At 36.4% G+C, this 11,277-nt stretch overlaps 1 protein-coding gene across 1 annotated transcript; it reads right to left on the reverse strand.

The window, feature by feature from the left end:
• Nucleotides 1–231: 231 nt before the first annotated feature.
• LOC117296866 (histone-binding protein RBBP7) lies at nt 232–7,989 on the reverse strand. Its single transcript, XM_033779960.1, has 11 exons — nt 7,853–7,989; nt 6,853–7,006; nt 6,473–6,523; nt 6,007–6,101; nt 5,426–5,599; nt 4,649–4,764; nt 3,937–4,097; nt 3,590–3,716; nt 2,956–3,110; nt 2,601–2,769; nt 232–1,299 (listed from the first exon to the last, which is right to left on the reverse strand). Exons 1-11 carry the CDS (start codon nt 7,869–7,871, stop codon nt 1,228–1,230), a joined length of 1,293 nt encoding a protein of 430 aa, XP_033635851.1. The 5' UTR covers nt 7,872–7,989; the 3' UTR covers nt 232–1,227.
• Between the last annotated feature and the right edge of the window lie 3,288 nt (nt 7,990–11,277).

Genomic DNA, 11,277 nt, shown 5'->3' on the forward strand with positions numbered 1-11,277 from the left:
AATGGCCAAAATCTGGGTCGAAGAGTGACCCACATTGGGATTAGCATTCTCGTTTAGGATGTGTCAATGAGCTAACAACTAAAGTTGGGCTTTGATTTGTTAATATTATTTTTAAAAAATACCTGCCCCACCCAAACAATTTTTTTTTTAAAATAAAACATCTCTAATGACATACATGAAGGTAACACAAGAAATTTGACATTAAAGTTTTAATATCAAAGAACAGTTTACTTGGTTCTTCGTTCTGGTTTATTTCTCTGTCAATATTTAACATTCTAAACTTCTCAAGAAACGGTTCCTTCTACAAGAAACCATGAACATAAAAGTGCTCACTGCTTACAATGGATTCTCATAGCAAAGTGCCAGGCACAGTCAACTTTTGTACCATGTTTTTTCTATTTTCATTGACTGAGCTGAGAAACTATAAATGAGGGCATTTTTGCTGAAACATTGCATGACTGTACCCTGTCCAGTAATTTTAAAATTTACATGAATGGACTTAGAAAAGAAAAACAAAACCTGTAATCTTCTGTCAAAATGGCAACACAACATGATATATAAAAAACACATAATTTACTCAAGTTACTCTCATGACTTGATACTGACTTGGTGCAGAATCGGTCAAGTCTATAATAGATGCAAACGAATAGTTAATGGTCTGACATTTTGACCTTGGCAGAGTCTTTCCCTCATTCTCCAAAACACCTCCTTCACCAAGATGTTTCGACTTGGATAAAGATTGGTACATGTATGCCTTATAAGTTATAATGATAAGTGTATTTGGTTTGTTCCAAATCCTACAAAAATCAACAACTTCCTGCAGAAGATTTTGGAGAATTTGAACCGTGAATTGCTCTGAAGAATGTTTTGACCACCAACCAGATTGGTTAGGTTGTTCATAATATAATATCATAGAGTGTTTGGCAATTACATGTACACAGTACTTCTGAGCAGTCATTAATAACTTATTGTTCACTCAATGAAATAACTTACTAAAAACCGAGTTAAAGAGTTTTACAGAAATAGTTATTTCACCTAACATTAAAGTTTTGTAGTAAAAGTTTTCTTTACTCTGTTTCAAATGTCATTAACTTAAGAAAGAAACAGGTAGCGTGTTTTACACAAATAGGTCAATGTTTTCTAATATTTTTTGGTTGTTAAGTTCTTCCCTCAAACACAAATGGAACATTCAGGAAGACATCACATGTCACCTGGATGCATAGTAGTTTATTGTGAGGTGGGTGGTTCCAATTCAGTAGCAGGGGTGTCTGGCTCTTCATCGTTGTAGATGTTTTCAGCCTGTATACAAAATAAGCACAAAAAAACATTGTCACCATTAGAATAAGAAAATTAGAGAAAGCTTCAAACCAGAAACCGGTAACTAGTTAAAGTCACCTGGAAGTGGTATTTTTTCAAAATAAAGCTTTTGTCACTAAAAAATGTGTTTTGATGCGTGGAATATGAATAAACAATTAACTAAGGTTTAAAAAAATTAGTTTCCATGTTATTTACAAATTTGAAAAAAAAGCCTGACCCAAGAGGGCGCTGTTCGTGACGTCAATCGAGGCGCGATGAATCGCATGCAGTGCCAAAACAACATAGTGACGCTTGGCGCAAGCTAAAAACATGCCCTCAAAGTTGAAACAATAACTGATTTTTTTTCACGTTAGGCAAATGCTCCGTTAGGTTCGCTACGTCTTTCAGATACCTTCTTCGACTTCCCACTAGCTGGACAAATTATTGGGGTGGCGTCATGTTTTAGAAAAGAACTTTTCTATTCATGTCAAAATGTGTAGTGTATTCTCGAAGCACGACTGCTCGAATGAAGTGTTTGCTGCACAGCGCTGGAAAAGACGTCGGACTGGACAACTTGGCAAACTGACACCATCTTTAGTTGTTTTGCTGCATCAAGCAGCAATACACCTGGTCGACATTGCCGGAAAAATGCAAGAAAAAAACTTTTTCAAAACGTACAAACTAACGACTAGGACTTGAATGTACTTGCCCGTACGTGTGTTCGATGTTCGATCGAGGCAAAGTCTTCCTCGATTGACGTCACAAAGGGGTAGGCGGAGTCACCCCCACACAACTTTATTTAATTTTTTTAACTTATAAATCGTTAAAAACAATTACTCAAAAAATTATTTTATTGTTCAGGAATATATACTCTAATGTTTGAAGAAAAAAACAATATATTTCCAGGTGCCTTTAAAATGCCTTTAAAAACCAGTAACAATTTCAAAAGTTTAGACTAGTACCAATTCAATAGTTTAAACCAATAACCAGCTTAAAGGTTCAAAGTCAAACCAGTAACAATTTTTCAAATGAATCTCGTTCAGTCATTAATTTGTTCTAAATGGACAAAGCTTAAACTCATTCAATACAGTCTGATATTCGTGTACTCAGGTAGGACTTCCAGTGGTATGAAAAACACCACATTTTACACCAAGCAAAATAGAACGTTTGAACAAAATAAGTGTGTCACAAGTAGAAAAGATAGATTTTTTAAGTGATCGTAAGTGGACAACAAAGCAAAACAACAACACAAATTATTGACATTTTAGTACAAGCAAAATAAAAATGTGAAAAGAGTAGTTTACCATTTGCCAGACTTGCATAATATTATCCTCCGATACTGAGCAAATAACCCAAGGCTCGTTGGGGTTCCAGGAGAAGTCTGAGATCTTAGCCGTGTGTCCTCCATGAATAAACAACAATTCTCCGGGACCATCTTCAGCATCCTCTATAGTCTGTTCCTCACCAATTTTACTGCATCAAGAGAAATAAAGTGAATATCCTGTCATTTATGAAAATAGAATTCACACAGCATAAAACCCAAAATAGTTCAAACTCCCGAGTGAATAAGATCCCCATGGACTTCTGGGGACTTCAATAGAAATTATAAATTTTATTTCTACTACCGGTAATAAATAGGTTTATTCTTTAGTCTCTTACCTGAGATCCCATACATTGAGTCTTCTGTCTGTTCCACTTGACGCTAAGATTGTCTCGTTATGAGGCGACCACTGAACCTGGAAGATCTCGTCCCGATGAGATTCAAACGAGTGTAGCTTGAGTTTCAAATTACGGAGATCCCACAATGCAACAGTCTAGATAACAAGAACGAACATGAAGAGAGAAACAGAATTAAGAACACATTTCAGGTCTGGAATAAACACAAAATACAAATTGAAAACATTACAAAAATATATCACTAATTAAAACAAACCACGACAACACATTAAGAAAGAAAGAATAGTCTGCAATATGCTACGTTCATGAATGAATCAATTAATAAGGGAGTATAGATGATCATATCCAAATCTCATTCACCTACAAAACAAAAGTTCAGATTCTTGGGAAAACCTTACCAACTGTATACACATTCAACTGTGATATGATTTTTCTTTTGAACAACAGTGGTAAGAAGTCAACAGAGTGGCTAATGATTTACAGGCATGGAGTTTCTTGTTTGAAAGGGCAAGGCTATTTTTCATTTTGCAAAGGGCATTATTTTTGCCCTCTATTTACAGGTCTTTGTGCTTGTAAACATGTAGGTGTTTTGCTGAAACACTGTTTGATTTCTTACCTTATCAGCGGATCCAGTGGCTAGGATAAATTCACTGTATGGATTGAATGAGAGGCAGTTAACCTCAGCTGTATGAGCCTCAACAGCATGGCTTGCCTTTGATGTATTATTCACTCTGGTATCCCAGCTGAAACAAAGATGAACAAAGACTTTTATTGTTGGAAACTTTGTTTATTCTTTAAGTTGATTCAACATAACTCTTGATTTTACAATCCAGTGTATTCCCGACACTGTCCTTTAAAAAAACTACATCAATGCATGTAGTCAAAAGGAATAACTGCACGCAAATAATAAACCCCACAAAATAGAATGATTAATATTAGTTTGAATTTTGATTTGTTACTCACATCATAAGTTTCTGATCATCTGCTACTGAACCGAATAGACTCTCATGAAGAAGATGCCAGGAAACATCTTCAACGACTGCTGAGTGTCCGGTGAAGATTGTCTTAGCATCAACCACTCGATTCTCCTCAGGATTCTTATTGATATCCCACAAACAAATGGTCTGAGAAATGAAAACAAATAAACAATCAAATCTCAGAAGTACTCAGCCGATCTTGAAGGAAGATGGTTTCAAGGTAAACAGAATTGTCAACAATTAGTAATTTATAAAAGAGCAAACAAGAGCAACATCAAGAGAAACTGAATTGTTGACATAACAAGTTCTGCGGCTAAAAGGATAAGAGCACCAGACTCAAGCTCTGGTGTTCCTGTTCTGCTGAGTGTGGGTTCGAGCCCCAGTATCGACACTTGTAGATCCTTAATCATTAAAGTTGTGTCCTTCAGATGGGACATAAAGCCGTAGGTTCCGTGTGTTGTGAAAAGAACCCAGTGAACTTATTGCTAAGAGAAGGGTCTTGCCCCCGTGTTTCTGGATTGATTGGTTGTTTATTGTGCCACAGCTCCGCGTAAACTATCACATAGGTCTTGTACACCAAAAACATAGCTCCACATTACCTTTAATTAATTACTATTCTTAAACATCAACAAGTCTAGATTCTTATCCGACCACTTGGCAATCATTCATAGTTTAAGGAAGGTAACCAGTCTACTCACATGATCATCTGATGCACTGAGGAGATTTCCACCGAGGTTTGGATTCCACGATAATCCATAGCCTTCTTTCTGATGTCCTCTCAGTCTCAAATCAGGCTGACATTCACCGCTTGGATCTAAGTAAATAAAAATTGCACAAATAAAAGTTGCACAAAGTTTGATTGAACCTTTGAGAAAGACTCTGGTTTGTAAGACATTAGAATGGCAAAGGTTATTGGTTTGAATCCCACTCAAGTAACATGCCTGTGATGTTAAGACTCTGGTTTGTAAGACATTAGAATGGCAAAGGTAATTGGTTTGAATCCCACTCAAGTAACATGCCTGTGATGTTAAGACTCTGGTTTGTAAGACATTAGAATGGCAAAGGTTATTGGGTTGAATCCCACTCAAGTAACATGCCTGTGATGTTAAGACTCTGGTTTGTAAGACATTAGAATGGCAAAGGTAATTGGTTTGAATCCCACTCAAGTAACATGCCTGTGATGTTAAGACTCTGGTTTGTAAGACATTAGAATGGCAAAGGTTATTGGTTTGAATCCCAAGTAACATGCCTGTGATGTTAAGACTCTGGTTTGTAAGACATTAGAATGGCAAAGGTTATTGGTTTGAATCCCAAGTAACATGCCTGTGATGTTTCTCACAGAACTCTAGAAAGTTAAGTATACAGTGCTTACACACACCAGTGTAAGGGTCAATCTAAGTAATAAGCTATATCTTCTGAATCAGAGATGTCTTTGCCTAAATGTCAAGAGAAATGATGAAGATGCCATGACTTACCTGGTTTTGAAGGATGTTTTGTGTAGTCAAAGACCAATACATCACTTGATGGTGTCTTGGTTGCGATAATGGTAGCGTTCTGTGGCATATAACGAGCTCTGTTTACTTCACCTTCATGATTGATTTTAATTTCAATCTCAATCTTTCCGCTGACTGAACCAAAACCACCAAACTCTACAAATAATAACAAATAAATAAATCTTATTAAGAGTTTGAATGGTAAATGGCTGACTGAATCAATCTTATAATAAATCACAAGATTAAGTGACTGGGTACATTTTAAATGACTCTGGGTTGAACAATAAAATTGACTGGAGCAAGACTTGAACCAAAGACCTCCGAATTAACAAACTTGCGCTCTACCAACTAAGCTATCTAGCCCTTTATGTTGGCAGTCTCTCCGTTTTTTTCAATATGTCTGGAGGTGCCAGTCAGAAGCCACACACCCACATTTGTGGATCAACCAGGGAAGCGGCAGCCAGGGGATCACCCTAAAAGGAGGATGCAACTTTTTATTTTAGATAAGATAATCTGGATATCAAGTCTTTACACTGTTAATGCATTAGTGTTGAGATTCTTACCTCCTTTTTCACTGTCATAATGAGACGCATCAAACTGTGCATCATCATTAGGAAGTTGAACACTAGCAATGACAAGATGATTCTGCTCATCAGATCTAAAACAAAAAAACAAACAAAACAAAAAAATTGACACAGAGATGTAAAAACGATAAAATAATATTAATAACAATAAACTAAAATGAATGTACAGAGTGCCTTTAACGGAAAAATCAAGGTCCGTGTACTCCGGTACTGTAAGAGATGAATAAATCTCAGACCTTGTCAGTTTGGTTTGGCCGAGCCTAAGAACATCGGAATTAAAATGTATACAAGAAGGTTTCCTTAATAATTGTAAACACACTGTTTTTGTTTTCTCAATCCACAAAGAAATCAGCTCGAAACTAAACAGTATGTAAGGTTTGTATAACTATTTTTATACATCTATTAAACTATTTAAATAGTAATACAAACACTTGATGAGACTTACGTGTGTGTTCCAAGTACCAACCGATGGATGGAGTAATCTTTGCCTTCAGGTCTGCACGATAAAAAGAACAAGAAAAGAAGAATATTCCAATAATTGCTCTCTCACATTCTTATTAAAATGTTCGGATATGTTTTAATTATACACTAATGAGATAGACAATGCAGGTAAAGATTCGACTACAGTGTCAAAACCGCAGGATATAAACCATTTTTTTTGTGAATTAGTGTAAAAAAAATAGTTTATGGCCTTAACCAATCAACAAACGAAGCTAGAAAAATGTTTTCCATTGTGTTTGTCATCTTTACTCAACATTCTGCAACCCTCACCCTTTTGCTCCACCACCAAATCATTTGACCGTTGACATTTTTATCAGATCTTACCTTGTGACATCTGGCAACCATTGTGATGTAAGACTGGGCCATTCTAGAGCATGGGTCATTACTAGGTCGTACAGGAATGGTGTGTTTTTCTTCCATATTTTATATTCTTCATTAATGACACGTTCTTCGACAGCATCATCAAAAGGTTCTGGAACTGTAAATTAAAAACCAATATGTTTATTTGTTGTTCATTTATTTATTTTATATATTTGAACACTTTTCGGTTCCCGAGTTTACAGAACATACTACTATTTATTAATGCGCATAAATACAAAACATAAATTCTCATGGCACATACAGAGCAAACATGATCATCATAACAAAAGCAACATACACAAATTGATTTTTTTTACTGAAAAATGTTAGAGACGAGGACAGTTATTTTTGTGTTGTATTTTCTTCTAACCGAATTGGCCTTGTTTTGTTTTGTCACAATGAAGTGAATTGATAAAACAGAAAAACCAGAGAAAAGAGGCTTATTTGGAAGGTTAATGTATTAGTTATCCAATGTTACATGAAAAAAGGGAAAGTTTCCGTATGGCGCCACCACTTTTTCATTCAATATGAAATAATGTAGTATCTGCGGAAAGTTATCCAATAATTCCTCACTAGATTTCCTTATCCTGCCACCAGCAGCATTTTTGTTATTCATATTTTATTTTTTATTTTGAGATTAAGATTTTGCTACCGCTGGTAACATTCATTCAAGCGAGTAAAAAAGCAATGGCTGGATACGAGAAAATTTTTCCCTATAACCCTACACTACAGTTCATTATAATATAAATCTTGAATTCTGACTGTTCATTAAAAATATCAGTCTATCAATCAACATCAATCAATCATCTAACGTCCGGATATTGGACAAATTATTTACTTTGTCAGTTTCTTATTCTTGGCAAGTTCTACAATCTACGCAAACTTATGCTAAACGGTAAAACATTTACATATTATTTTATCATTATTTATTAGTTTACATGTTAGAATAATTTTACATCCTTACCTTGCTCTTTATCTGCCATTTTGGGGATTTATTTGGAATATTACCACACGTCGAACTGGATATATCGCACTATCAACACACACGTTTCCGCGCCAAATCTAACGCCGTTGTTCGAGTGTGTCACACATTGCTTAGATGGTAACCAAGCTCATCTGTTAATTTGCGTTTGAGTTAACAAAGTACCAGTGGAAACGTAAAGAAAGTCAAGAGAGGGCGCTTAACCAGTTGTCTGTGATGTGGATCTCGAAGGAAAACCACAGACATGCCGGGGGAGGTGGGGGGGGGGGGGGGGTGGCTACACATACCCATGCACATACCGACCCACAATTTGGGCGTTATTGGTATTTTTGGAATTTCGAGCAAAAATTGTGTTTTAAAGGCAGCTCGACGAAAATAATAGTCTCCCAAGATAGATAAAGTTCCTTATAGGGTTAGAGTTAGGGAACTGTACTTGCTGTGGGATGGAGGTAGCTCCATGTTGTAGGGGGGGGGGGGTTGTGATTGTGTGGTGCAACCACAATTTTTATTAGAAAAACTAAAACATGTATATTGTGTATCATTTATATACTTTTACTGCAGCATTTTATTTCACACAGGGCCAAGCAGTTATGGATTTCACTTCGCCCCTTTAATACATTCTTGCAAATTAATTTAATGTTTACATTTTAATTAACACTTGACACTGAGAAGTGCATTGCCCAGCAACCTTACTATGTGTCTGTACTAACGAACCAAAGAATCATAAATGTTTTATGCTATTCAAGGGTTGTTTGTACACGGCCCCTCCACTTGACTCCCTCGTACCGTAGGACTTAGACCTTCAGTGAGTTCGTTCGTGGGGAGAAGCATTTTCACGTTCTTTGACAGGCTCCTCCTGCAGCCAGTTGGGGATGAGGCACTTGGTCTTCTTACGAATACCTCCCGAGCCTACAACTCTTCACCATTGTTGTTTCATTCGATCCCAACAAAAACTTAGCAATCTTAAAACCAAGTTGTAGTTTCCTTCTTGAGTATCCTCCGTTGTTTGCTCACTTGAAGATGAATTTCTCCTCAGCATGGTTTGCAACATGGTCATGCCATCATCTAGTTTGCCAATTATTTTGATCTAGATTTAGCGGAACATGAAATAAAAGCAGAAAAGAAACAAACTTAGTGATTATTATGACTGACACGTTTCTGTAAATGTCAGTCTCAAAATAAACTCCAACGCGAAATTCTTTGTGCGTTTGATGCTGTCCATCAGGATTGCCGGGTCCTCGATTTGGCTTCATGGCAACCTTGTATGTTATGTATAAGCGAAATAGGGTTTTCCCAAGTGTTGTCTATGTCCCATTTTTGGCCCATCCATAACTCGTAAGGCCATATCGTGCACCGCTAAGTTAATGCACTCACTGTTTCCGGTCCCAACTTTAAAATATTTGTTAATTGACATTAAAATATTATGCATGTACATTGGACCATCTCCCCATGTTTGCATGTAGCTCTAAACTTTGGTAGACTGTGCTTTGATTGAGTTAGACTGAAAGAGGCCACAACATGCTAACTTCTTATTCATTGCTTCGACGTTAAACGAATAATGAACAAGTAATAGTAATGTGAATCTTACTACGCGCATCGTATGAGCAATCAAGTTATAATTAAACATTAATGGCTCCGAGTCACTTGACCCGTTTTCCTTGATTCCACGATCCAGCTCATTGAAACGAACTCTGAATTCAGGAATTGATGAACGCGTGGTCGTATTCTTCCCATGAGAATCTATTCAAGACATTCAAATCTAAAGACGCTCTTTAACGAACTAAAAGTTCTTCTGTTCGATCGGCAGGAAGACATGACATATCTTACGCCAGTAGAGCTAGCTGAATAGTGCAGAGCTAACATGCACTTGATATCAGTTCCATTTACATCCCAACTTTACCGTAAACAGCCATTTAAATTCAGCACTTTGCAATCAAGCAGTACTCTGTACAGCCAAGTAGGGTTTGTAGTGTTTAATTTCACCCTCCCACTCGCTTGATTAGAGTTTTTTATTACATTATCGTCCGCAACTCTTAAAAATGTAAGAGTTACAAAGGAATTCAGTACAAAACAGGAGAATAAAACGCAGTCGATGAGAGAACTAGAAAAAAGATCGATCAAATCTGCATTTGTTCTTATTTGCCTTAGCTTCGAGAAGCCACCGTGAAACCATAGGCTCTAATAGAAGTCCAAGATCCGTTACACATCCAGAGTAATAGATTCTTTCTTACTCAATTTTTAAGTACAGCTTTTGAGAAGAAATCATATGAATGAATGGAAAACGAAAAAGTACATCAGTTTTGTACTTTTTGTGTTAAAGTGTTGTTGAGCAATTTTAGGTAAAGTTTAAAATGTCATTTCACATCATGTTATAAACTAAGAAGAGGTTTGTCACTGAAACTGTAAGTAATCCTTGCCAAAAAAAACCTATTTAAAACAAATCTAATTTGTCATTTTCTACGAATTTGTCGTTTTTACACAACGATGAAATGGAGGTAAATTGGCCCCTGCATGCCTTTATTTCGAAACAGGAAAATAATATTAGGCCCATTCCATCAATAACAGGTAGACTACTTAAAAAACGAAATAACTTTGTTTTTTTCATTTGGGTTTCTAACTGTGTTCTTAAGACGGTGGAATAATTCTTGACATGGAGTTGGGCTAATAAAGAAATGAATAGAACATTGACAAAATAGCATAAAATCCCACGTTTCATAACGAAAAGATAATAAAACTGAATAAATAAAAAGAGTTGGTCTTAATGGAATTATTGCCTGCTGAGAGTTCTTGTCTTTCAATTTAGACTTCCAGCTGTCATGCTGTGCAACTAACCCTTGGGAACTCTAAGGAATAATTACCTCCAGCTTTTATTATAAGTCATGATATTATGGTAGGTATTGTAATAAAAAGTCAACATATTGATATCTTTTATTAAAAGGAGATATCATGACATCATGGGTGAAAAGTGACCCGTAAACATTAATGTCAGAGGTGATGACATTTGCAAAACTTTAAGTCCTACTTTTGTTTGATTAAATAGACGTGGTTCCCTTTCTCTTGATGTGTGACCCTCAATAGACTTAGGGAAGATATGATTACATCTAAGATGTAGTAATACCTCTAGGACGAGGTTTGTTCCTGTGAGATTGGCCTCTAACTTGAAGAGCCAAGGGGATGGGATCCCTAAAGCAGTGTCATTGCGTCATGGTATTGCCAATTCATGCCTACAAATCACGTATGCCTTGAGATCCACAGATGCAATCATAGTAAAGAACTTCCCACGGGAGTAGTACGCAAGGAAACGGCTCCAAATTAATATTTACTTCAAGGTTTAAAGTCCAAATATAGGGCAGCCCTTACCGTGCCCAGGGAGGAATGTAAGACGGTGAGAATATATTCCTTTCTTG

This window comes from Asterias rubens, chromosome 11 (genome assembly GCF_902459465.1).
Source record: "Asterias rubens chromosome 11, eAstRub1.3, whole genome shotgun sequence".
Lineage (NCBI taxonomy): Eukaryota > Metazoa > Echinodermata > Asteroidea > Forcipulatida > Asteriidae > Asterias > Asterias rubens.

Bases quoted from the DNA above. Each gene is read 5' to 3' on its own strand.
- LOC117296866 (XM_033779960.1), bottom strand. The intron at 3,111-3,589 runs GTAAGAAATCAA...CTTGTTATCTAG, and splicing joins CCACTGGATCCGCTGATAAG to ACTGTTGCATTGTGGGATCT. The intron at 2,770-2,955 runs GTAAGAGACTAA...CTCTTGATGCAG, and splicing joins CTCAATGTATGGGATCTCAG to TAAAATTGGTGAGGAACAGA.